At 40.9% G+C, this 27,148-nt stretch overlaps 1 protein-coding gene across 1 annotated transcript in view; it reads right to left on the bottom strand.

Annotated features, from left to right (window-relative positions):
- The window catches only part of ADAMTS3 (ADAM metallopeptidase with thrombospondin type 1 motif 3), a 189,315-nt gene that overhangs the window by 23,007 nt on the left and 139,160 nt on the right, over positions 1 to 27,148 (bottom strand). Inside the window, exons 16-18 of the mRNA XM_044303006.1 lie at positions 14,609 to 14,689; positions 10,339 to 10,502; positions 2,943 to 3,108 (exon numbers count right to left, since the gene is read on the bottom strand). Of these exons, the coding sequence (XP_044158941.1) occupies positions 2,943 to 3,108; positions 10,339 to 10,502; positions 14,609 to 14,689 (411 nt within the window). The remainder of the gene's footprint in view (positions 1 to 2,942; positions 3,109 to 10,338; positions 10,503 to 14,608; positions 14,690 to 27,148) is intronic.

Genomic DNA, 27,148 nt, shown 5'->3' with positions numbered 1-27,148 from the left:
TAGACACTGTGAGATATGGAGACAGGACAGGGCTGGGCAACCTTTCTGGTTTGAAGGCCACAATGTTAGACTGTATGACTCACAAGGGCCACAATAAAACCTAAAGTGGTGTTCCACTGGTGAGATAGTATGGCATACTGAAAGTGTATGCCATAAATGTCTGACAGGGTAGCATTTCACTTTTCGGATTTCTATTTAGCAGGAAAACCCAGGAACAGACAGTATTTGACCGCTCTATGACAACCATGCTTTTCAAAACTTTCAAAACTATTGGTACACAGAAACGTATGTCTGCTTTCTGAAGGTTGGAGCCACATAGAAAGGCAATAAGTGCCACAGGTTGTGCACCCCTGCTCTAAAATAAACAGGTAAAAGAATAGTAATTGCCCCACAAAAAACAATCGTCTTTCTGCAGGAATGGGACAAAATCACCCAGGGATCCTAAGCACTGATGGTACTTGAAGGTACCTGAAAGACTTAGGTGCATTCACACATGGTAGATTTGTTGTAGACACTTCTGCAGTTGTTCCATTCACCTTAATGTGGTATGTAGAAACTGATGCACATGCAGTAGAAAAAGCCCCATTCATATTTATGAAAAAGATTGTTAGTTGCAGAAGATCTCCACTTGTGAACATTCAAAGCTAATAATGCTGTTAAATGTGTGTGTATGACCACACAATGCGGTTGTGTCATGGCTGTGATGTGGCCGTACTACGGCCAAGTACTGTGTGGCAGAGTATTGTGCGGCCATACGAGCTGCAGTGGGGTCTAATTAAACTATTAAGACTGCATTGTTAAGTTGGTCTGCCTTGTTAATAGCCACAGGGCACCTGCAATACCGCACTGCCATTAACAACGCAGACTGACAACAATGGGGTCCTAATTCGTTTCATTAGAGCCTGCTGTGCAGTACTCGACCACAGTGTGGCTGTGGCCACCAATGAGTTAACTACAGGGGAGGGAGGGGGGGCCGGCCGCACTGGCCACCAATGAGTTAACTATAGGGGAGGGGGGGGGCCGGCCGCACTGGCCACCAATGTGTTAACTAATGGGGAGGGAGGGGGGGCCGGCCGCACTGGCCACCAATGTGTTAAATACAGGGGGGAGGGGGGCAGTCATGTACGCAGCAGGGGGCAGTCATGTACACAGTTCTTTTAGTATATTCTAACCTGAAGCATCCCCATCACCATGGGAACGCCTCTGTGTTAGAATATACTGTCGGATCTGAGTTTTCACGAAGTGAAAACTCAGCTCTGAAAAAGCTTTTATGCAGACGGATCTGCGGATCCGTCTGTGTAAAAGTAGCCTACGGCCACGGACGCGGATGCCAATCTTGTGTGCATCCGTGTTTTTTCACGGACTCATTGACTTGAATGGGTTCATGAACCGTTGTCCGTCAAAAAAATAGGACAGGTCATATTTTTTTGACGGACAGGAGACACAGATCACGGATGCGGCTGCAAAACGGTGCATTTTCCGATTTTTCCACGGACCTATTGAAAGTCAATGGGTCCGCGAAAAAAACCTGAAAACGGCACAACGGCCACGGATGCACACAACGGTCGTGTGCATGAGGCCTTAAGGTTTTTTACATAAACCATAGGGGGGAAAAATCTGAAAAATGTAGGATTAAACCTGTAACCATGACTAAAGGACATCCAATACGTTTAAAGGAAAAAAGGTTTCACAATCAACATGGAGGGGGATTTTTTTCTATAAGAATATGAGACTCTCTGCCACAAGTTGCTGTGAATGCTGATTCCTTCATTTAACTTCTGAAAATGATACAATTAGTGTTGAGCGAACTTGTGTTTTAAGTTCGGGGTCTAAAGTTCGGGTTATCGAAGAATCGCGTTATGGATTCCGCTACCACGGACCATAACGGAATTTAGAATCCATAACGCGATTCTTCGATAACCCGAACTTTAGATGCCGAACTTAAAGGGAACCTGTCATGTGGATATTTGATTATAATCTAACTAATTATATACAATCATTAACTACTAAAAAGTGCCTTAGATGTATTCACTTACTGGTGTGACAGATGGTTACCTCATAATATACACACAAAGATGCCGCATGCTAATGAGCTGATTTGAGTCCAGAGTGATGTCATTGAGTCCAGCGTATATTTAATTCAGAGCTATAGCCACTCCCCTGCCCACCTGCTGCTGATTACTATGGCAACAAACTGTCACTCAGCAGCAGGTGGGCGGGGAGAGTCAGGAGCTCATGAATATTCATGACTCATCATTATCAGCTGGAGCTTTTCAATACAAGATGTTGGCAGATTGACTGGGTCAATTAAAGAAAGTGACCCAGCATTTTGATAAGCGAATCACTCACTTATTTATGTTGCCCTTATTTAGGACACCATAAAACTGGTGACAGGTTCCCTTTATAACACAAGTTCACTCAACACTAGATACAATTGCAAGTTATATGTATATCACTAGCTTTCTGGAGATAAAACATTGACTCAGAGATTTAGCCTTAAGAGGGTTATCCAATGTCATAAACAGCCCCCCCAATGTGCCGGGCCACTCACACGAAATATACTTACCTGGGTCCCCGCTCCCTGTGCTGCTCCTGGTCCCCGCACCGCCGCTGCTGCTTCTCCCTGTACGGATGAAAACATCCGGTGTCGGGGGGGAGCAGCCAATGGTAGGCGGGGACGGGGACGAGCCTCCCTAGCATCGTGGGTGACGCTAAGGATGCTTGTCCATGTCCCTGCCTGCCATTGGCTGCTAAAGCCCCGACACCAGATGTTTTTTCATCCGTGTACAGGGAGAAGCAGCAGCGGCGGTGTGGGGACCAGGAGCGGCACAGGGAGCAGGGTAAGTATATTCCGTGTGAGGGGCCCGGCACATGGGGGGGGGGGGGCTATTCATGACATTGGATAACTCCTTTAAGTGACAACTGTTCCATGCAGCACTTACCTCCGCCACAGGGTTTAGTGCACTGAGACCAACTTTTCAAAGCCCACTCGTACGTATCGAGCTCTTCCTGCAGCACATTATTGTTGTTTATTGAAGGCAAAGAGTCTTCGTGAATTATGTATTTATATGTGAGGCTGGATTTCGTGTCATTCTCTTGAGGTATAACCTTTAGGAGGCAAAGTGTTAAATGATCACACAAAACAGCATGAAATACTGGGTTCTGACAGAGCTGCGGGATCAAAAGTTTGTACAAGGAGCACAAAACAACTCAGCCCCCAAATGCTTCTGTCAACATTTTCCATGACTTGCTGGTGTTTTATCTCAGGAATATGTACAGTATGTGGCCTTGACTGTTAATGAGCCTCAACAAACGGATCGTAAGATCCATCATTGTACATTCATCTTTCAGAGCACACAGGCAGTAAACATCTAAGTGAAATAAATCAGAGCACTGCTACCCTATGGGGTTTTCATTTTACATGTGGAGTCGATTGTCTCACTTTATGACTTCTACTGCACATACAACACAAATAAAATGATAATATTCAGCAGAATCAGCTGAGCTTGTCGTTGAGATCAGCTAAATGTCATATCACTATGATCTAAAAATACAGCTCCAATAAATGACATTAAATGAGTCTTTTCATAAGCACAAGATAGGTGATAAATGAATGATCGCTGGTAGGTTGACTGCAGGCCACAATGATCACATGCGTGACCACCTTTTCATTCACTGTTGATTCCTGGCCTCAATGGGGGTCCTAGCAGCATTCAGACTCTTATCAGCTACCCTGTATATAGGTGATAAATGTCGCTTATGGGAAAGATCCTTTACTCTTAACCAGTGATGGCCAGTTCGCAGTGTTCGCCTGCGAACACATGCGGGCTGCCATCTTAACTCACAACTCCGGCGAGGCACAGGTAAGCCCTTACCTGTGCCTGTGCCGCGAGCCGGTCTGAAACAAATGCGGTCACCGGGAGCAGGCAGTTCTGAGAACAGCTGCCGGGGGCCTTCATCGGGCTGTTCTCGGAACTGCCTGCTCCCGGTGACGGCATTTGTTTCAGACCGGCTTGCGGCACAGGCACAGGTGAGGGCTTACCTGTGCATCGCCGGACTTGTGAGTTAACCCCTTCCCACTGCAGCCAGTTTTGCAGCCAGTTGTGTCCTATCTGACAAAGCCCTGTTTTTTTAAATCTGACGTGTCACTGGTAATAACTTTGGAACTCTCTTACTTATCCAAGATTGATATGTTTTGTATTTTTTTTTTATCAGAAATTTACCAAAAATGTGGAAAAAATAGCATTTTCTGCATGTAAGACATAGCCCTCAAAAGCTAATAATTAATACCTACCATATGTCTACTTTATTTGGACATCATTTTTTAAACTTAGCTAATGTATAGGGACTGTTTACATGGCATGTTTTGCCATGGAATTTTGGGGCGAACAACTACATTGAAATTTCACCAGTGGCTGCATGGTTTATTGAGTGGTGATTGAAATAAATGGGAGGCAGCACTGAGGATCGCGGAGCTGCGATTTAAAGCCGCTGTCGTGCTGAGAAGGAACATTTCCTTTGCTGCTCCACGATCCTCAGAGCTGCCTCCCATTGAAATAATTGGGATGCAGAAACCACTCAATAAACCACATGGCTGATGGCGAAATTTCTGTGTGGTTGTCTGCGGCAAAAAACGTTGTGTGAATAGTCCATTACGATGTTAGAGGGCGTATAACTCTTGAAGCCATTTCCAGAACATTTCCAGATCTATTTTTTAGGAATTAGTTCAGCTCTCCAGTGGCTTTTGAGGGGGCCTATATAAAGGACCCCCCTTTAAATGACTCCATTTTAAAAACTGCACCAAATGAAATTTGGGTGTTTCACATGAATCAAATCATTGAGGAGGTGAAATTTAAGGAAAGATTTTATAATTTTCTTTGTGTAACACAACAGACAAACATAACTCAATATTTATGACCCTGATTCTGCAGTTTTTACAAATATCCCATATGTGGTCCTAGTGTGCAATGTGACCCAAACACAGGCCTCAGAACGAAGGGGGTGTTTTATGAATTTTGGGGCCTTCCTTATATTAGAATATTTTCCAAACACCAAATCTAGTTTGCAGAGGCCTTGATGTGTCAAAATGCAAGCAATACCCAATAACATAACCCATTTTAGAAACTAAACCCCTCAAAGAATTTATGTAGGGTTGAAGTGTCTGTTTTGACCCCACAGATGTTTTACAGAATTTATTAGAACTGGGAAATGAAAAGTTTTTCCAATAATGTTTTGCCCAAAATTAAATTGTCCATTTTTAAAAGGGATAAAAGGAGAAAAAGGCACCAATACACCATATGCAATTATAAATTTTAATTGCTATTTGGGCCCAAAAAAATTCAGATCCATTTTGCATTTGCAGGGCCCCTGAAGTACCAGTAAAGTGAAAACCCCATTTTAGAAATTACACCCCTCAAGGAATTCATCTAGTGGTGTGTTGATTGGGACATGAAATTAAATATAAAATGTTTTTCAATAATATATAGTTTAGGCCAAAATATTAAATTTTCACAAGTGCTAAAGCAGTGACCCAGGAGGAGGGCGTGGAGTATGTACGTGGTAGTTGTGGCTTTGAGGGTGGTGGTAGTACTAAGGCTACATGCAAACGTCTGTTAAAAACTGACATACTGGCAGTTTTTCATGGCCATTTTGCATCAGTGTGTACATCCATTTTCTCACCATGTGTCAGTTTTTAACCCCTTCACGACTGCCATATGGCTATATACGTGCTAATTACACGTGCCCTGTGCAGCTAGCACGTATATAAACGTTATGGCACCTCTTTAATCCAAGCGCTGCAAAGCGCTTGGATTAAAGCTTCTGCCCCTGCACTGCTGCTGTCACGGACAGCATACAGTGCAGTAATGCCGGCAAGGGACCAATCAGAGTGGTCCCTTGCCGACGATCGCTCCGATTGATTAGTCTGTGACTAACCAATCGGATTGCGGCAGTGTTAAAATTCCGGTTTCAGGCTCTGATCTGCACTCTGCAGATCAGAGCCTGAAATCAGGTACCATATCCTCCGTGCCCCCAATCTGTGAGCCCCTGTCCCGATCTGTGCCCCCTTCTGTGCGCCCTGCCTCCAGCTTTGCTGGCCGTGCACTGTGTACAGGGAGTGCAGAATTATTAGGCAAATGAGTATTTTGACCACATCATCCTCTTTATGCATGTTGTCTTACTCCAAGCTGTATAGGCTCGAAAGCCTACTACCAATTAAGCATATTAGGTGATGTGCATCTCTGTAATGAGAAGGGGTGTGGTCTAATGACATCAACACCCTATATCAGGTGTGCATAATTATTAGGCAACTTCCTTTCCTTTGGCAAAATGGGTCAAAAGAAGGACTTGACAGGCTCAGAAAAGTCAAAAATAGTGAGATATCTTGCAGAGGGATGCAGCACTCTTAAAATTGCAAAGCTTCTGAAGCGTGATCATCGAACAATCAAGCGTTTCATTCAAAATAGTCAACAGGGTCGCAAGAAGCGTGTGGAAAAACCAAGGCGCAAAAAAACTGCCCATGAACTGAGAAAAGTCAAGCGTGCAGCTGCCAAGATGCCACTTGCCGCCAGTTTGGCCATATTTCAGAGCTGCAACATCACTGGAGTGCCCAAAAGCACAAGGTGTGCAATACTCAGAGACATGGCCAAGGTAAGAAAGGCTGAAAGACGACCACCACTGAACAAGACACACAAGCTGAAACGTCAAGACTGGGCCAAGAAATATCTCAAGACTGATTTTTCTAAGGTTTTATGGACTGATGAAATGAGAGTGAGTCTTGATGGGCCAGATGGATGGGCCCGTGGCTGGATTGGTAAAGGGCAGAGAGCTCCAGTCCGACTCAGACGCCAGCAAGGTGGAGGTGGAGTACTGGTTTGGGCTGGTATCATCAAGGATGAGCTTGTGGGGCCTTTTCGGGTTGAGGATGGAGTCAAGCTCAACTCCTAGTCCTATTGCCAGTTTCTGGAAGACACCTTCTTCAAGCAGTGGTACAGGAAAAAGTCTGCATCCTTCAAGAAAAACATGATTTTCATGCAGGACAATGCTCCATCACACACGTCCAAGTACTCCACAGCGTGGCTGGCAAGAAAGGGTATAAAAGAAGAAAATCTAATGACATGGTCTCCTTGTTCACCTGATCTGAACCCCATTGAGAACCTGTGGTCCATCATCAAATGTGAGATTTACAAGGAGGGAAAACAGTACACCTCTCTGAACAGTTTCTGGGAGGCTGTGGTTGCTGCTGCACGCAATGTTGATGGTGAACAGATCAAAACACTGACAGAATCCATGGATGGCAGGCTTTTGAGTTTCCTTGCAAAGAAAGGTGGCTATATTGGTCACTGATTTGTTTTTGTTTTGTTTTTGAATGTCAGAAATGTATATTTGTGAATGTTGAGATGTTATATTGGTTTCACTGGTAAAAATAAATAATTGAAATGGGTATATATTTGTTTTTTGTTAAGTTGCCTAATAATTATGCACAGTAATAGTCACCTGCACACACAGATATCCCCCTAAAATAGCTAAAACTAAAAACAAACTAAAAACTACTTCCAAAAATATTCAGCTTTGATATTAATGAGTTTTTTGTTTTCATTGAGAACATGGTTGTTGTTCAATAATAAAATTAATCCTCAAAAATACAACTTGCCTAATAATTCTGCACTCCCTGTATGTGCCAGCCGGCCTGCCCCATCCATTGCCTCTGCGACTGCCCCATCCATGTCCCCTGCCCATCTGTGTCCCCTCCCCAGCCCTCGACTGCGCCCCCTTATGCAGTCCCCCTTCTGTATGTGATGGCGGCGGCTTTGTTCCTGAGCCGCCACCATCAGCAGCGAGTGTCAGCTGTATGCTGACACTCTGCTGTAACCCCTTAGATGCCGCTGTCAGCAGCATCCAAGGGGTTAACAGAGGGAGGGGGCTCCCTCTCTCAACCACTGGGCTGACAGCTCTGCGATGGTAGCTGCCCGATGGTTGCCATGCGTCCAGTGTTGCCATTTATTAGTGTAAAACTGATAATATTATACTTTGCAATGCAAGAGCATTGCAAAGTATAGTACAGCCATTATGCCCCACTGGATCTTCAAGATCCAAGTGGGACTTGATAAAAAAAGTGTGAAAATAAAAAAGTCTAATAAATAAAAATGTAAATTTATAATAGATTAAAAAAATTAATAAAAAAAATAAACTATACATATTAGGTATCACCGCGTCCATAACGGCCGGCTCCGATAAACACCATAAAAAAGTAAAAATAAAAACTGTCAAAAAAGCCATTTTTGTCACCTTACATCATAAAAAGTGCAACACCAAGCGATCAAAAAGGCGTATGTACCACAAAATGGTACCAATAAAACCGTCACCTCATCCCTCAAAAAATTAACCCCTACATAAGAAAATCGCTTAAAAAACAAAAAAAAGTAGAAAGTGGAGACACTAAAATATCATTTTTTTTTCAAATATGCAATTATTGTGTTAAAGTGAAACAAAAACCAAACAATGCTCCTTTTCTTCTGCACCCTGCCGTGTGCCCTTACATCAGTTTACGACCACATGTGGGGTGTTTCTGTAAACCGCAAAATCAGGGAAATAAATATTGAGTTTTGTTTGTCTGTTAACTCTCCATGTGTTAAAGAAAGAAATGGATTAAAATGGAAAATCTGTCAAAAAAGTGAAATTTAGAAATTTCATCTCCATTTTCCTTTAATTCTTGTGGAACACCTAAAGGGTTAACAAAGTTTGTAAAATCAGTTTTGAGTAACTTGAGGGGTGTAGTTTTTGAAATGGGGTCATTTATGGGGGGTTTCCACTATGTAAGCCCCACAAACTGACTTCAGACCTGAACCTGGTCCTTAAATTGCTTCTAAACTTTTAAGCCTTCTAACGTCCTAAAAAAATAAAAATGACATTTACAAAATGATGCCAACATAAAGTAGACATATGGGGAATTTCTGTAATTCTAATATTGATGACTTATCTTTAGGATAAGTCATCAATATCAGATAAGCGGAGGTCCAACACCCCGCAACCCTGCCCGTCAGCTGGTTGAAGAGAAGGTAGCGCTCTGTGCATCACAGCCATCCCTCCATCGACATCGCTGCAGCGAGCAGGTGTAATTACAAGCCATCCCACTCACTTCAATATGATGGCTCATTCCTATTCAAGTGTATAGGAACGAGCCGTCCCATAGAAATGAATGGGACAGCTTGGTGTTACACCTGCTAACCGATGCAAAGTCGACGATGAGCAGGTAAACAATGAAGGTAAGGCCTTCTCTTCAACCAGCTGAACGGCGGGGTTCCAGGTATCGGACAGATCTGATATTGATGACCTATCCTGAGGATAGGTCATCAATATTAAAAGCCCAGAAAACCCATTTAATGTATGAATCATTTGTTGTTGATGGACTAAGGCTATGTTGACATCTGCGTTAGAGGATGTGTTTGGAGCCTCTCTCAAAAATTCTGTGAAATTTGATGGAAAAAATAGTGGCACATGCAGCTTTATTTATCTGTCACTACAACAGACACCTCTGTGAAGCCATTTTAAATCAATGGGGTCTGTTGGGAACCAGTGGTGGTTGTTGTGCGTTGTGGCCAATACTGCAACAAGTTTTCCATTTGTAACAGAAACCACAACGCAGATGTGAATAGAGCTCAACTTTCACAAATGGAGTCTTGTGGTGGTAAACAAACTAAGATCCATAAAGTAGTCATCCTACAAGGTGTGTTAATGGCATTTATCCAGAAATATCTTAATTAGTATCAAGCAATTTTATTGAACCCTTTACATTTCAAGGATGCAGCCTAGTTTGGTAGTTAAGGAACTGTTATTTGTTTTCATCTGATAAGCTTTTTGCTTTTCATCTGAATAGCAATGAGGCTTTGGGATACATCATAATTAGTGATATTTGGTACATAAGTATTGTAAAAGTTTTAAAACCTTTTTGGGGTGGCAGTATGAAAAAACCCAGCATTTCCCCCATTGTGTTCTGGGTTTTGTTTTTATGGCATTAACCCTGCAGTATTAAAGATCAATATGATTATGCCAAATTAATGTATGTTTTTCTACTTTAGTAGAAAATACCAAATTCATGTATGCTTTTTTGGACTTTTGACCTTTTCTCAGTTATTTTTTTGTGTTGCTGCATTCAAAGACCTATGACATTGCTATTTTTCTCTTGATTGCTTGTTTTTTCCAGGATAAGTGACATTTTTTATTCCCTAATGGCATCCTTGGTGACAGCCTTTGCAGCCCATCCCTCATTCTGCATACATATATCGTAATGATAAAAGTTGAAGAGGGTACATTTCATAAATGGGAAGCACTATTACTCACCAGCACCACAATAGGATCATGCAATGGCCCGTCAGTGTGTACAGTTTCAATGTCCTCTTCAATTATGTATTCCCATTCAACACCTAGGTCTATGAAGGATCGAGACTTGGCTTCTTCACCTTTTCCATTCAGAATGTAATGTCCTGTTGCCTGGTTTTTAATGGCTTACAGAAGGAAACAAATATTCAAGTGTGCTTAATAAAGTATCAGTCACATTTTTACATCAGAACCATAATGAAATGTTACATGGGGTTTGTCATGTCAAAAATTTTACATTCTTTCCAAAACAAGCCAGCATCATTTTAAACATACAAATGAGTTAACCCTGGCTAGGAGTCTGTATGTGAAAGGTTAGGGGAACAAAATAAAAAAAAAAAAAAAAAAAAGTGAAAGAGATAAGAAAAAACAAAACTTAAATTCAATCTCCATCTTATATTCAAGATCTCATGTTCATTTATTGCAGTTCATTGTTACTGTTATCAGACATTTCAGTCTGGGGGACTCTGTAGTGTTCTTCAAGGTTAAGGACTGGAAGTCCAGAAAAATGCCAGCATGTACATTTGGATCAACACAATGGGCCACTAATGCGATTGCATCTAGACGTTGTTGTAATAGGCGCCAAAATTTGTTACATTTCTGGCGCATAATGCTACATCAAGTTTTAGCAAGTGGGTTAAAAAGAATAATCCACTGTGCGTAGTCTGCTTGTTTTCCAGCTCGACAAGGGGGCATGACTAAGTAAATAGGGGCATGGTTTAATATGCAACAACGTGGGCCAAATTTAACAAATTTAGTTGGCACCAACTAGCCAAAGGAACGTTGTCTAGCCATGCCCGCAATATATCGCATGTACACTGTGAGCCACTGTGATTAATTTGGCTCATCTTTAGACTATGTAAGTTTATGCTGTTTAGTGTGAACTTGCTCTGAACACAATCCAACAGACAATAACCTAAATTACAAGCCATCTGCAGATAGTCACCAACTATTAAAGTACGAATATGTGGTTGAATATTTATTTGTAGATGTAATACATATTTAAGCAAAAGCATCTGAGGACTCTTTTGGTAAACCTTACTTAAACCTCTAGGGGGCAGCAAAGTCATTTTAAGTTCTTTTTTACACTTGGTCAAGTTTACAAGCTGTACTGTGGCTGCCATTACTCTGGTAAAGAAGGCTACAGTCACCGTAAGTTGGCACACACTTTATGTGTCCTCAGATGCCTCAGAAACTCTATAGCAGAAAGTGTTGCAAACGTTCAAATAGCATTAGGACTAAATCATTATCTTTTTAACCGTGGCTTGTTTATGTGTTCTGTACTTTATACAGTATACCCCATATATTTTGATGGTACCACACAATGTGCACAGCATTTTGCCCTTGTTCGAGCTAAAACAATTTTCTTATCATGTCCATTTGCTTGCCTTGATGCATTATCCGTAATGTACATTATTCGCAACAGATATGCTCTTTGCTAGTCACCCTGAGTGTTTTCCACATATTATGTTATGATTACACTAAAATGCCATTCCTACTTCCAAATAAAAAATAGTGCATTTTAGCACCAAATGACATCAGCCGTTTTAGTTTTAGAATTTAAATTCTGAATTGTCAGCTTTGACTCCTGAGTCATTTTTCACCATGCAGGATAATTAACGTGACCCTAGATTAGGTCATTACCAGAAGCGGGTATACCAATTATATGTAGTTTTCTTCATTTTTTTAAACAAATTATACATGGGTGGATACAGCATTTTTTTTACTTGACCATTATGTTAATGTTTTTTTACATGCTAAACGACCTGAAAGGGTACCTGGCCACAGGCGTCATCATCTTGCATGAGCCAGGGAGCATCTACGCTGGATGAGGGACCAGTGGGCCTCAGTGCTGTTCAAGTCCATACTACTTAAATTACATCATTAATCAAGTCATTGTGCCTCTGCATGAACAAACAGGCCTAATTTCATCTTCATGGACGACAATGCGCCAGCTCATCAAGGTTTCATAATTAGGGAACAGCTACTGGGTACCTCAAAGGGAGTGGCCTGTACTTTCTCCAGACCTGAATCCCATTAAAAACCTATGGGATGAGCTGAGTCTCCGTGCAGAGGCTTGTAATTCTGTACCCTAGAACCTCAATGACCTGAGGGCCATTCTTCAAGAAGAGTGCAATTCCATGCCTCAACAGAAAATAAGTCGACTTGTGAGCAGCATGAGACGTCGTTGACAAACTGTAATTGACGCTCAATGCCACATGACAAGTTATTGAGACATTGACATTTGTGGGGGTATACCCACCACTGTTGTTGGCTTTTGTTTCAATAAATTGTTTGAGATGAGGAAATCACCATTGCATTTTTCTACTTTAGTGCCCTACTTTCATGATATAATATCACTGTAGTGTGAACTTTTTATGTTTTCTATAAATTTTACCTGAAAGCCAAATATTCTTAACTTTTTGTGAGTTGTGTATAATAGGGAACTGATAGTTATATTTGTAAAATTAACAGGGTATTTTTTTTTCTAAGGAAAGATGTAAATGGACATAAACTCAGTAGATGTTGCTGACATAAGACTATATAGCCATTTTTAGTGAAATGCTGTGAACATTGCGGGAACAATATATCCAATCTTACCTTTAACTCACATCTAAAAATGAGGGTGGACCACAATATCCTCAGAGCTGCTGGTAATTTTTTTTTTTTATTGATGCTATTTTGTCATAGAACATCCTATGTCTCAGCTTTTCTAAATCATTGGAGTGGTAGATGGGGGAGAAGGGTGATTAAGTTAAGTCAACATTAAAAAAATTCACATTAACAGAAAAACGCACAGAACACATACATGGTGCCCTCCTTTCTTCTTTTTAGCTGCTCATATGGTGCTCCTATTTTCAGACTAGATGCATACTGCACACCGGTACCTCAAGACATTTCCTACTTTTCCAGTCCTGCTCTTGGATTGGTCAGTACTGTTCATGTCTGCAGTGCTGGCCAATCCAAGGGCAGCAGGAAGTATCTTGGGCTACTAAATGCACAGTGTACATCAGGTAGTCTGAGAAGTGGTGCAACCATCTTGGATGGCAGAAGAGAAGCCAGGGAACTGACTAGAAACTAAAAAGATGTAAAAGAGGGCACCAAGTAAGTGTTCTTTTTTTCCCCAGTTAATGTGAAGTTTTTTATGAACCGGAAACTCATTTGTACTGCATGTGTTTTCGGGCTTTGAGGTTAGGCTGTAATGTAATTAAAATATTCATAGTGTATGGCAATGTGAATTTGTGAAAACTATATCAGGAAAATATTTTTTACGTGTGGCTATACTGTAGAAATTAGATGACATTAAGCAATACTCACAGTTTATTGTGGTCAACAAAATATTGTAGCAAAAGATGAAAGCACATTCTTTGTACATTGGGTTATTTGGATATATTTAGCAATTCTTCACATGTCTTTAAACATCCAATATAAACCAAAGCATGATAGAAAAATGTCAGAATGGCTGTGCTTAAGCAAAAGCAACACATGTAAGTTGCAGTTTCCAATACATAAAAGATTATAATGGCAATATGCTGAGTGTTTAAAGCAATGTGTTTAAAAACGATCATCACATCCTTGAAAATGTATATGCATATGCATAAAAATACATTTTGCTAAGAAATGCAGATTCAAAGGGGTTTTACAATTAAACTGTATTAAAACCAGCAGTATACAGTATATGGATATTTGTAATACAGGTTTCAGAGAACAGAACAATATATAGAAAGACACAAGGGGTCAAATTGTTATGTAGAAGTTATATAATGCTTAAAGTGGACCTGTTGCATGGTTTGTGTTGCCCTGGAGGCAGAGTTTCATAATGGGAGAGAAGCTAAACTCTGTGATATATACTTTTACAGGATTTGGGTCAGGATTGTTCACTAAAAAGCAGAGTAAATCCTGAGAGGACTCTTAGGAGGGATAGTAAAAGTCCTTATAACTACATCCACATAGGATGATTGACAACTTGTCCTATATCAGTGTGTGTACAGGACTCTCACTGTCTTTCCTAGGAGTCCTGCACGATTTACTCTACTTTTTACTCAAAAATCCTGACCCAAATCAGCCTCTCTCGCACTATGAAATGCTCCTTCCAAGTTAGAGCAACACAAATTACCAAACAGTCCAAATTTAAGCATCCTATAACTGCTGCATAACAATTTGACCCCTTGAGTCTTCTTATATAGTGTTCTTGCTCATGGGATTTGCATCAAATCCAGGTAGAAACACTTACCAAGAACATGAGGTGAAGCCTCGTCTTCTTGGATAAACACATGTCTAGCACCAGGAGGGATGTCAAACATCTTTAGGTAGCCTACACAAGTGTTGTGATAAAGCAGAAGAATACAAAAGATAAAAGCATAGGTTAGTCTAGCATTACATTATAAAAATCTATCCAGAATGGATCCTGCAACAAGCAATGAAAAGGTAAAATAAGATTAGTTAATGTTATGCTTTGACTGGAAGCTGCCTTATAGCTTGTTTGACGGCGCCTTTGTTTCTCTTGTTCATGTGGAAACAATAAAGAAAGGCAAAATGTTTATTTTTCTTATGTCCAAGAGTGTAAAAAAAAGATCATTTTTGAAGGACAAATCAGCTGAATTTAAATGAATTTTGCAACTGGAACATAGGAAACTAGAACATTTTGTCTCTTTCAAAGCAATGCTTGCTAAGAACCACCAATGCCTAGAGTCATCATCTCACATCTCATATGATCTGAGATGTCACTTACCAACAATGTTTTTAGACTCTCTTGACTCAAATAGAGAGATGTTTCGTGCTCCCTTAGGTAAAGTAAAAGCTCCTCTTGTTTTCCCTTTAAACAGATTATTTTAATTAAATCACTGACAAGTCGCATTACTTTCATTGACTATTCTTAACTGTAGAAGAAAATACATAAACACTAGAAGGCATTGCACTTGAGGGATATGTATCAAAATGTCACTTTTTCAGCAAGTACTCTTTAGATTTGACTTTCTATGTTGTATACAATACTTAACCAATATTCATGTATACATATATGCCAAGAACATATCTCATACATCCTTGCAGGCTAGCACTTCAGTAGCTAAGGACATATCTCATATTTCCATGCTACTGATGGCAGGATCTCTGGCTGTATAGCAGCTAGAGATATAATCCATGGTTTGTTTTAAAGCTTACACACTAAGCTTTAAAACAAGACTGCAGCACTAGCCCTGATACACTGTACATTGAGATAATTTTTTATATTTATATTATTTTAATTTTAGAAACTGTTCCAAGTGAGAGCTGGATATACATGCATCTCTGACTCAGGACCTTATTTCTAAACGCTATATCTCCTGATCTACTGCAGCTAGCATTGCAGTCTTGTTTTAAGGCTTAGACTGTCAGCTTTAAAACAAGACATATCTTTAGCTGCTACACATCTGAGCTATGCTAGAAAAAGCATCCCTCTAGCCTGCTGTGATCACAGCCAGCCTGGAAGAGGAGAGCAAGTGGCCAGCGGGAGAAGTGCTGACAGGCTGCACAGAGAAGAGACATAGATTGTCCCTCCTTGTGTAACTGTACATGTCTCCAAGGAGAAGATAACATGAACTGTTGTGCATGTTATCAATCCCCGTCCCCATCAATCAGAGTTTCAAATGAATGTTACCAGCTTGGGCATGTCCCTACATACTCCAACACTGTCTAATCAGTGCTGACAGAGTCATAGTGTGTAGAGACACACCCCTTTGACAAGGGAAATAGTAACACCCAGTTGTCAATTTATTGATAAATATTCTGAAAAAATAACAGAGGAACACCAAAATGAGAAAATATAATCCATAATTGTTATTTCATGTGGAATGAAGACATTTACCAAAGCTGACAGATCCAATAAAAAAAAAAAAAAATAGCAGATCCAGTGCCTGAGTTAACCATGTTTTAACTACACACTCGATTAGGCTATTACCAGAGGGTACCCAAGGTGTAGCAAACTGGCTCTCATGATTGAGTAATTTAAAATTAGGGTAATTTAACTTTGTAGAGTTCTTATGACTGTAAAAACCTGCTACTGCCCTATAGAAAACACAAGACCCTTTATATTATGATTGGTGGGGGTCAGTGGGACTCCCAGCAATGTGACACATCACCTAGAAATAATCTTAGGACAACCTCTAGGTTCTGCTAAAGAAATAATTGCAAAGTTCAATTATATACAATTTTATAAAATAAAAAAAAAGATAATTAGTAATGGCATTAGTTTAGTAGCTCTATAGGAAAGAAAATAAAATCATTCTGATTCGGTCCCATAAGCGTATAATACATACACACCAGGATGCAATTCATGCACAATGCAATGCTATCTATTGCTTCCTTCCAAGTGTCCTCTTCTGTTGCAGTAAATAATATCTGACCCTGTAATATGGTAAATCTGCAGCAATACCCAGGCATGCTTGGGACCACTGAAATGTTGGATTATGGGATTTTCTGAACAAGAATTTCATATATAGACAGAAAGAGAGAGGGGAAGATCAGTACTCCGCCAGATAGACAGCTATGTACATTCGCCACTTAGCGTGCTAGCGTTCGCCTTTCTTTCTTCCATCAGTGTAGAAAACTTTGCATGAATCTGCCACGATGGAAAATATAGGGATAACTAAGGGTACTTTCACACTAGGGTTATTCTTTTCCGGAATTGAGTTCCGCCCTAGGGGCTCAATACCGGAAAAAGAACTGATCAGTTTTATCTTAATGCATTCTGAATCGAGAGCAATCCGTTTAGGATCCGTCAGGATGTCTTCAGTTCATTCTGATGATGCCATCAGTTTGCATACGTTTTTATGGATCCGGCAGGCAGTTCCGGTGACGGAACTGCCTGCCGGAATTCTCTGCCGCAAGTGTGAAAGTACCCTAAGTCTGGTGAAACCGTGGAGAGATAACAACAACCAAAATAAATCATGCTGTCATTAAAAACTGCTTATAACATGATTAATGATAAAATTTTCAGACTCATGTGACATAAATGACAAGTCTTAAAGGAAACTTGTCACCTGATTTGACTAAACCACCAGTATGTTGTTACGCATCTGGGGTTTAGGGTCTGAAACCTGCACATAGCAAACACACATGTCCCTGCAAAGAATAGTAAATGCGAATTAACCTTACCGGTAAGACAGCAGGGACTCGTCTGTCTATTACCCTTGATGAAGCCAGAGTACTCCCTAAACATGTTGGGGGGCAATTAACTGTTTTTAGAAGCCTAGCACTAGTTGCTTATACCAGAAGTAATGTCAGTGAATATAACTGACCACGCAGTATATTGAAAGCGGCAATAGGATTTCTGAGGGTAGTGCACACCCTTTAGTCCTTCAGCAATGCATATATGAGTGAACATACACTAGTGCTAGTTATTTTTAAGGCTGTAGTTGCTCACAGCATGTTTTTCATTTTTAGAAAAAGTAATAAAAGTTATATTTTATACCTATTTTTCTGTTATCTGGTGCAATTTTGGTCATCTAGCCCAAGGTGGCATTAGTTTAGTGATTATGGATGGTCTTTCTTGTCAGTACCCACTGTACATGCACTGCACATCTGGCAGTATATATTAACCATGTGCACAGTGAAGCGAGATGGACCATGTAGCATTCGGCCAATAGCTATTAAATTTGTTTGTTTAAGTCAGCTTAAAGGGTTTGTCCAGCATGGTCATGGTCACAAGATCAGAAAACAAACCACGGAAAGCAAGATGGAGACGTGGGAGAACCAGAGCAGTGAGGAGCAGGTGAGTATTATTCTTTCAGTAGGGGAGGCAGGCTGCTGGCACTGGTTAGAAATTATGTTTTTCCGGGCAAGCCCTTTAATTCCTGTGCTTTGCTGAGTTTAATTTCAGTTAGACTGTGATAGAGTGGAGTTGGTAGGAACGATACAGCGTATTACTGAGGGTGAATGGTCCACTTTTTGTCAAAACTGAACAGGAAATTAAGCAGAAGAAATGTAATTAATTGATTTTCCCCTTTAAAATGCGGAACATTATTGATATTGGTAAGAACCCTGGTGAATATGAGTAGGTGTCTAAAAGCATTTCTTCCAAAGGCAGTACTTTTTAAATTGAATTTAGACCCTTAAACACCATTTTTAAATTTTAATCCAAGAAAGTTCAAAATATATCTTCATAATGATCAGTGGGTTGTTTCTTTCTGTTACAGAGCTGCAAATAACCTGTATAGAAATACATACAAAATATAGCATGCTGGCTGCCTGCAGCCACCACTAGAGGGAGCCTAGAGCACTGAATTCAGAGAGAGGACTGTATGCATTAAGCCCCCATGCTCCCTCTAGTGGCAGCTACAAGACTTTGCCTTATAATGAACCTCTTATCACAAAAAAACAAAGCTCCATTTGACATAACAATAAATGTACAAATTAATCAGCATTTTGAACCTAAAAGTAATACAATGTTAAACGCGTTTTCCAGGAGTTTAATATTAATGACCTATCCTCGGGACAGGTCATCAATATCTGATCAGAGGGGTTCCGACTCTGATGAGTACTGGTCATAAACATTGTATTCCTGGAAAACCACTTTAAAAAGGTGGATCTTCCGTTTCTACAACCCTCCTGGTTTCAAAGATACAATTCACTGAGACTCTGTATTGTTATATTTCTAAATGCTAGTTTCAGAAGCCCTACTTAAAACCAAAATAGACCTCAAATGCACTACCAACCCCAAAATAAGCCAAAAAAGTGGACTTTTGATACATATCTCTTGGGCACATTAGAAGGAAATCGCTCACTCCCCAAAATTTGGGCTGCAGTGACTAAAATTGGTAAGGAGATTTTCTACCTCAATAGTCCAGCCATTTCTCTTTCCTGAAGCAAGAGCATGAAAATAGTTGATCAAAGTTGACTTCTGTCCCAAACTACTATCTGTATAAAGACAAACAGCACAAACTTTGACTAATTACTGATGCCTTTGCTTCAGGCAAAAAGAATAATTAGTTGGTACTTATCAGGCAGAAAAAAACTGCCTAAACCCCAGGTAAATAGAACATTGAGGTGGGAAAGTTCTAACCAAATTGGGGCAGGATTGTCCTTTAATGCAATGCCACGCCTTCGTCGTAACTATTAGATATATATTTATAGCTACAATAATAAGCTATGTAGTAAAAGTAATAGTCAATGAAATATTGTGATAAGAAGATACTTGCAAATTTCATTTTCCAGTAACTTGAACTCTTTTTGGCACCGCTTGCTTAATTGTTTTCCTGTTGAAAGAGGCCGATGAAACTGTTTAATGACTCTGCTGTCAGGAATGATTTAATATTACTATTTAAAAATCACAATCTTGACTGCTTTGCACCACTATGGCTAGGGACACCTTTAAGACTTTTTTTTTTATTTCAATTGGCTGTATTATGGGAAAAAATCCATATTAGTATTATATCAATAGGATTTGCCATAAATGCCGGTCTGATAGTTGTGGGTCTCACCTCCGGAACTCTATTCAAACTCAACAATGGGGTCCTCGCGCATGTTCAGCTGTCCATTCACTGCTCTGGAACTTCAGAAAACTCTGGTTTGGCTATCTTTGGGAGTCTCAGGATGGTAAATGGGTGGTGGCCACATATGCTCACTGTCTACTCCATTCAGTGCTAAGGCACTTTTGAAAATAGCTGAGCAGGCTTGCTCGGATAGTTTCAGAAGTCCCATAGCAGTGAATAGAGAGAATGTAGCGCATGTGGGACATCCTCTCCATTTACATTGTGGCCCCGTTATTGAGATAGGAGTGCATTCCAGGGGTGGGACCCACACCAATTGGATGCTTATGGCATATCCTATCGATATGTCAGAAATGTCCAGATGGGACAAGCTCTTTAAGTTAGGCTACTTTCACACTCGCATTTGGTGCGGATCCGTCATGTATCTGCACAGACGGATTCGTTCAGATAATAAAAACGTTGGCATCCATTCAGAACGGATCCGTTTATATTATCTTTAACATAGCCAAGACGGATCCGTCTTGAACACCATTGAAAGTCAATGGAGAACGGATCCGTTTTCTATTGTATCATAGAAAACTGATCCGTCCCCATTGTCTTACATGGTGTGTCAGGATGTATCCGTCCCCATTGACTTACATTGTGTGTCAGGACGGATCCGCTTGGCTCAGTTTCGTTAAACGGACACCAAAATGCTGCAGGCAGTGTTTTGGTGTCCGCCTCCAAAGCGGAATGAAGACTGAACGGAGGCCAACTGACTAAGCGGATCCTTATCCATTCAGAATGCATTAGGGAAAAACTGATCCGTTTTCGACCACTTGTGAGAGCCCTGAATGGATCTCACAAACGGAAAGCCAAAACGCCAGTGTGAAAGTAGCATTAATTATATGGCAGAAATAAGGGTAGTACAAATTATTAAGAAATCTGATTGGATTTACTAGACTAAAATTAAGAAATTCTGTTAAACAAAGGTGACCACAGTGTGAAGAGCTATCACTATTTATTTACAGTATAGTACGGATGTAGTAGAGTTAACACTCATGATTTAGGAGACGTGTTATCTCAACTAAATGCGTTAAGCAAACACCTTCAATTGCTTTTCAATGGCTTTTGTCTTTAAGAGCTTGAGTGCTAACCCTGCTACATCTGTATAGAAATGAATGCTTCAGTTGACACTGATTCATTTAGTACTACATTACATTGCAAAAGGATTTTCAGCTCCTTGTTTTTCATAAATCAATTCTTAAAATATAAGCACAGATTTGTTAAATGCTAACATTTCTGCAACAAAAAGCTGCTACTAGCAAGAGCAAGCTGATATGGATTTATACAGCTAAGGCCTCATGCACACGCACAAATTGTGCGTCCGCCAAAAAAATGGATGCGGCATCCGTTCTTTTTGGAGCATCCGTTTTTTTCCACAGATCCCTTGTAATAAATGCCTATCCTTGTCCGCAAATGTGTAAAAAGTAGGACGTGAACAATTTTTTTTGCTGAAGGGAAACACGGACAATGGATGCGGAACACAAACGGATGAACTATCACAATTTTTTTACTGACCCATTGAAATGAATGGGTCCCCATCCTATCCGCAAAAAAAACGAAACGGAAGTCGTGTGCATGAGGCCTAAGGCTGAGTTCACACTTCAGTTATTTGATCAGTTATTTCCATTAGGGTCCATTCACACTTCCGCAATTCTGTTCCACATTTTGCGGAATGGAATTGCGGACCCATTCATTTCTATGGGGCCACACTATGTGCTCTCTGGATCCGCACTTCCGGGTCTGCAATTCCGTTCCCGAAAAAAATAGAACATGGCCTATTCCTATTTCGGACAAGATTAGGCATTTTCTATTACAGTGCCGGCGATGTGCGAAACGCACATTGTCGGTGTCCGTGTTTTGCGGATCCGCAAAACACATACGGATGTGTGGATGGACCCTTAGTTATTGTGAGCCAAAACTAGGCGTGGGTCAAAAAAACAGAACAAGGGCAGATCTTTCCATTATACCTTATACCTTAAGAGTTGAGGAACACTGACATACACTGTCGGTCACATGATCTCCTGGAGGTGCTTGCAACTAGTTGTTACCACTAAAATTATCTATCACTGGGTGACGTTTCTTGGCTCTGCCTGTTCTCTAGACGAAAATAATTGACTGCAGCACACATCCTAGTCGTGGATCTCCCCTGATGAAGCGTACATTACCCAGGAGGAAGTGTGTAGGAAGGACACAGCTTAACAGGGATAGTGAGGAACACGCTCAGGATAGGGTTGCCCTTTTCATGATGATCACCCTATATTATACAGAACCTTTAGGATACTGCCTAAATGGTCAACTGGTGAAAGGACTCAGTATATGCATAGCATGCTTCTGAACTGGGGTAAGACCATACAATTGTGATGTCCTGGGTGACCAAGACCATTTATTTGGTGAAATTCATTGATGAACTATTTTACATAATGATAAGGTTACTCAGCTTGAGTTTAACATTTAAAAAAGGTTGTTTTTTATGCTTCCCATCTAGTGATTCAAAAGATTATATTAATGCCAGCAGAGGCCACACTACAGGAACATATGGACAGTGAGTATAAAGGGGAAGGAGGTTGACTCTGCTGTCAGGTTCATCTGGCCCTCTAATGCAGACACATACAGGAGAGGTGACTGCCCATATGTATTGTCCTCTTCACAGGTCTAAACCAGTAATGGAGGCAGCTGAGCCAATTGACAGAGCCACAGGCATGTGTGGCCAACTCTACAACTTTTCTAGAGTCACCAAATGTTGACTTCTCATAGTTGGGGGCGCCAGCGGAGAGCAGTGCATACATAACCTATATAAACAGTGACAGCGAGACCTAAGGTGAACGGTACAGTGAAGAGCAGAAGTCTCTTGCTGCACAACTAGTTTTTGTTAAAAATAGCAACCCAATTGCAAAGTGGCTTGGACAGAAAAAGTGAGTGGTGGAGATCCCCTATGTCCTCAAAGTGGTGGAGGTCCAAGAACATGTTCCGTGTGTGTGCTTTTTTTAATATGGGAGATCTGCTGTAATGACTGGTGGAAAGTGAAAAACCACAGAGAGAGAGCGAGAAGACAAAATGTCTCAAAAATGAATTTTCAAAAGTCTTTAAAAAGTCCAACTGGATGTTACCAATGGGTGTGTGTCCCTGCACAGTTCGACACTGGTAGCACTGATTGGATAGTGTCAGATACACCCCAACTATTGACACCCACTTAAACTTTTATTGCAGACTGTTGGTAATTCATTCATAAACTTACAGTAGGAATAGTAGAAGTCTGGCATAGAGTTAGGCAGATTTTGCATCTGCGTTGAGCTTTATGTTGTTCTGATCAGTCATAAGAAAAGAAAAGTGACAAAAAATAATCAGTTTTATTTTGAGCATCAGTTATACTCAGTTTGCATCTGTTTGTATCAATTCCATCAAACATCAGTTATTTCTAACAGGAGAAGTCCTTCCTAATATACTTTTTCTCCCATCAAAAATAACTGATGGAACTGACACAAACTAATGCAAACTGAGGGCAACTGATGCCCAAAATAAGATGGATCAGTTTTTTTTTTTTTTTTCTGTTCTGATGGACGCAAACTGAGCATAACTGATGCCCATTCAAACAAGCGAGAGTTAAAATATATCAGTTCAGTTTTCAGTTTTTTTGATGTATCAGAAGAACGGAAAGCTCAACACAGATGCGAACGAGCACTTATATGAAAGAAGGAAGCCTCATAAATATTTATAAATGGGGAATTCAAGTATTAATTATAACCGACCGAGAGGTGACAGATCCTCTTTAAGAGAGTTTGACAGACTTAGATTTTTCTTAAAGGGGTTGTCCGGGTTCAGTGCTGAACCCGGACATACCTATATTTTTACCCAGGCAGCCTCCCTGATGTTAGCATCGGAGCATCTCATGCTCGATACGCTCCCTTGCCCCGTGCTAGTTCGTGCAGGGCACGGGCTCTTTTGTTTACAACAACACACAGTGTGTGCAGTGTGTTCGGTGATGTCACCGACTCTGATGGGCGTGCTTTAGCGCTGCCCTAGCCATTTTACTGGCTAGGGCAGCGCTAAAGCCCTCCCATCACTGCCGGTGACGTCACCGGGCTTCCTGGCAGTCCCATGGAGAGCCCCGGTACGTCACCAGAACTCCTGAAAATGCCTTTGCCCTGCGCGATTTAGCGCAGGGCAAAGGACGGCATCGGAGCATGAACTGCTCCGATGCTCCTGTCAGGGGGGCTGCCTGGGTGAAAATGGAGGTATGTCTGGGTTCAGCTCTGAACCCGGACAACCCCTTTAAACAGAGAGTAACCTCAACCAAGTTGTGTTAATCTGGTCTTATGGTGTCTTGATTGCTCCTAGACCAATCTAATATTCGGTCACGACTGCAGAATGTATACATTTGGGCTCTGTTCACACTGGCGTCTTGGTTCTGTTCTATCAGGTTTCTATTGCCAAAAATGAATGCACATGAATGCAAGTTTCTGTATTCTGAAACAAAGAGCTTAAAACTTAACCATTGTGACCACATAGTATTGAATGAATCAGCATACAGTTGAGCATTCATTTATATAATAAAAATGCAATAACTGTAAAAGTCTTTTCTGTTTGAAAATCTGCATCCACCACTACTAAATTACATCCATGCACTGGATCACAAACCTATGGGAAGGAAAATTCTGACCGCAAAAGCAAATAGATATGCTGTCTGTATCTCTGTATTTTATGCTATGCTATACGTATACAAACATAGACTGTAAAGCAGTATAACCATATAATATAACCAGTATAATCTAACAGTATATAAAACTATAAAATGAGAAACATTTCACTCCCACAAGATGTTTTCTTTTAAGCAAAAGTGACAAGGGGATTTTGATAACAGAAAGATAATGCAACCCCCATATCACCTAGGTAAAAATAACCACCCCATTTAGCCTCTTTAGCAGCAATAATTCTAACCAAATATTTCCTGGCATCAGTTTTATCCATACATTAACCACCACTTAATACTGAATTTACCATGAGTATGAAGAAATACCGACAAATGTTTTAGACGAGTATTAAAGGGGTTTCTGAGATCGTTAAATATTTTGCAAAGGCAGGCAATGTGATAAAATAACGTAAGACACAACCACAACCTGTTAGATCCCTCACCACTCCATCACCGCTGCTCCCTGTTGGCCTCTGTGTACCCAAGTCACTGACGCAGCAATGACTTGCCCGTATACCCAAGTCACTAACGCAGCAAATTTCTGGCCTCAGAGGTGTACAGCTCAAGACAGGTGAGGTCAAAGATTGGCTGCAACGGTCATGTGCAGACAGTCATTGCAGCCAAGTAAACATAGACTGGCAGGGGGCAGCAGAACAGAGGCATTGAATCGGTGAGGGATCTAACAGTTGTTGCTTCTTTTGTGGTATTATCTCATTGCCTGTCTTTTGCCCAAATTGTTTACGATCCCAGACAACTTTAAGCTGCAATGAAAGCAAATTCCAGAAGTTGTATATAACATACAGAGTATACTAAAACACCAAAGCATCTCTTACCGAGACCATCTATCACACAACATCTCGAGGAAACACGTCTGCTTCGTCATGCGCATTAGGAAGGGGGCATGTCTCCTTGAACGCTGCGTGATGGGGGGTGTCAGTGAGAGGCTTCAGCACTTCAGTGCTCTCTGTGTTATATGGACATACTGTACGTCAGTTGATTCAATGAAATATAGGCCCAGAAGATGACTACTAATTGTGAGTAGTTGATTTTAATCATCTCAAGAGCCCACCGGACTGCTTGCAGTAACATTTCTAATACTTGGACTGTGGACGGAGATGGGAAGTTATGTGTACGTGTATATCGGTTAGGCTACTTTCACACTTGAGCTAAAGCAATTCAGTAGTCTGTTTCAGCATAGGAACAGCCCGCCAGAGACCTCCAGATCTGGCCTGGCCGGATAAAACCGCTCACAGCCAGACCCATCGAAGATAATAGGAACTGGTGGGGATCAGGCTGCTTTCCGGCATAAATGCTGGGATTCATCCAGCCAAAAACTGTTGCGTGCAGCGATTTTTGTCCAGCTGAATCCAGGCATTTAGGCTGGGGAGCGACCAGATTCCCGCTGGATCCCATTATAGTCTATGGTGTCCGGCCGGATTGCTTTAAAGCCAGTGTGAAACTAGCCTTAGGAGTATTTGTTCATTGTGATTATTGTTCCATCTAATGGAATTCACTGTAGTCCGGATTATTCAACAGTGACATTTCACATTTGCATAACGTTTCACATTTGCATAACAATCCATTTATAATTCTGACATCCGGGACAATGTTTTATGGTTAAATGAGTCAATAGCGAAAATCTTGGAACAAGATAGGTGTAAAGCACATACAGCATTCCACATGAAGAACATCATACATTGTGACAAGTTCTCCTGAATTCTACACTATACCAGGAAGTCCTTATAGTGGATAACTAGTCATCTGCTCATCTTCTGTGCATATGCAAATCCACGGTTTGCGGACTGCAGAAAACTTACGGCCCTGTAAATGTACCCTTAGACTTAGGTCTTTACTTAGTGGTTAGACCATGCTTAACTGAAAGAGGTTGGCTCACAAACAATGTTTCTTATCTGTCCACAGGATAAGAGATAAATGTATGATTGATAGGGGTCTGACAGATGAGACCCCCACTGATCACAAGAAAAGGCTACTGACTACCCTATGTGAATGAAGCAGTAGTGGATATCCATGACCACTGCTCCATTCACTACTTTGGGAACGCCAGAGATACCTGTGTGCTATAGATGTGGTCACACATATGTGCTGCTGCTACATTCACGCAGGAAACTTGGGGACTGCCAGTCTCATTATCGGTGGGGGTCCTAGCAGTTGGATGACTGTGCAACCTGCAGTACTTCTGGCTCTGTTCTCTGTATTAGTTCTGGTACCAACAGCGAACAGCTGATCAGTGGGGGACTCAGACCCCCCACCAATCTGATGTTGATAATATATCCTAAGGAGAGATCAGCACTAGCTGTAAACCGGAAAACCCCTTTAACAGAGCTGCCAAAGAATTAGCAATTACAGGTTATCCTAGTGAACACAAATTACATATCTATGACTGTGTTCTGTGTTTTTATGATAAGATCCTTGTATGGTCCTGTGTATAAGGATTTCATATAGAAATTGAACTTTGCAATATATTTCATGAGATCAAAATGTATTGTATTACTATATTTTTGATCAGCATGAGTACACATAAGACAGTACAGTTTGGGGCAGGTATGCCCAGGCT

The sequence above is a fragment of the Bufo gargarizans genome, chromosome 1 (genome assembly GCF_014858855.1).
Source record: "Bufo gargarizans isolate SCDJY-AF-19 chromosome 1, ASM1485885v1, whole genome shotgun sequence".
In the NCBI taxonomy this organism is placed as follows: domain Eukaryota; kingdom Metazoa; phylum Chordata; class Amphibia; order Anura; family Bufonidae; genus Bufo; species Bufo gargarizans.
This window is presented reverse-complemented; position numbering and strand designations above follow the sequence as displayed.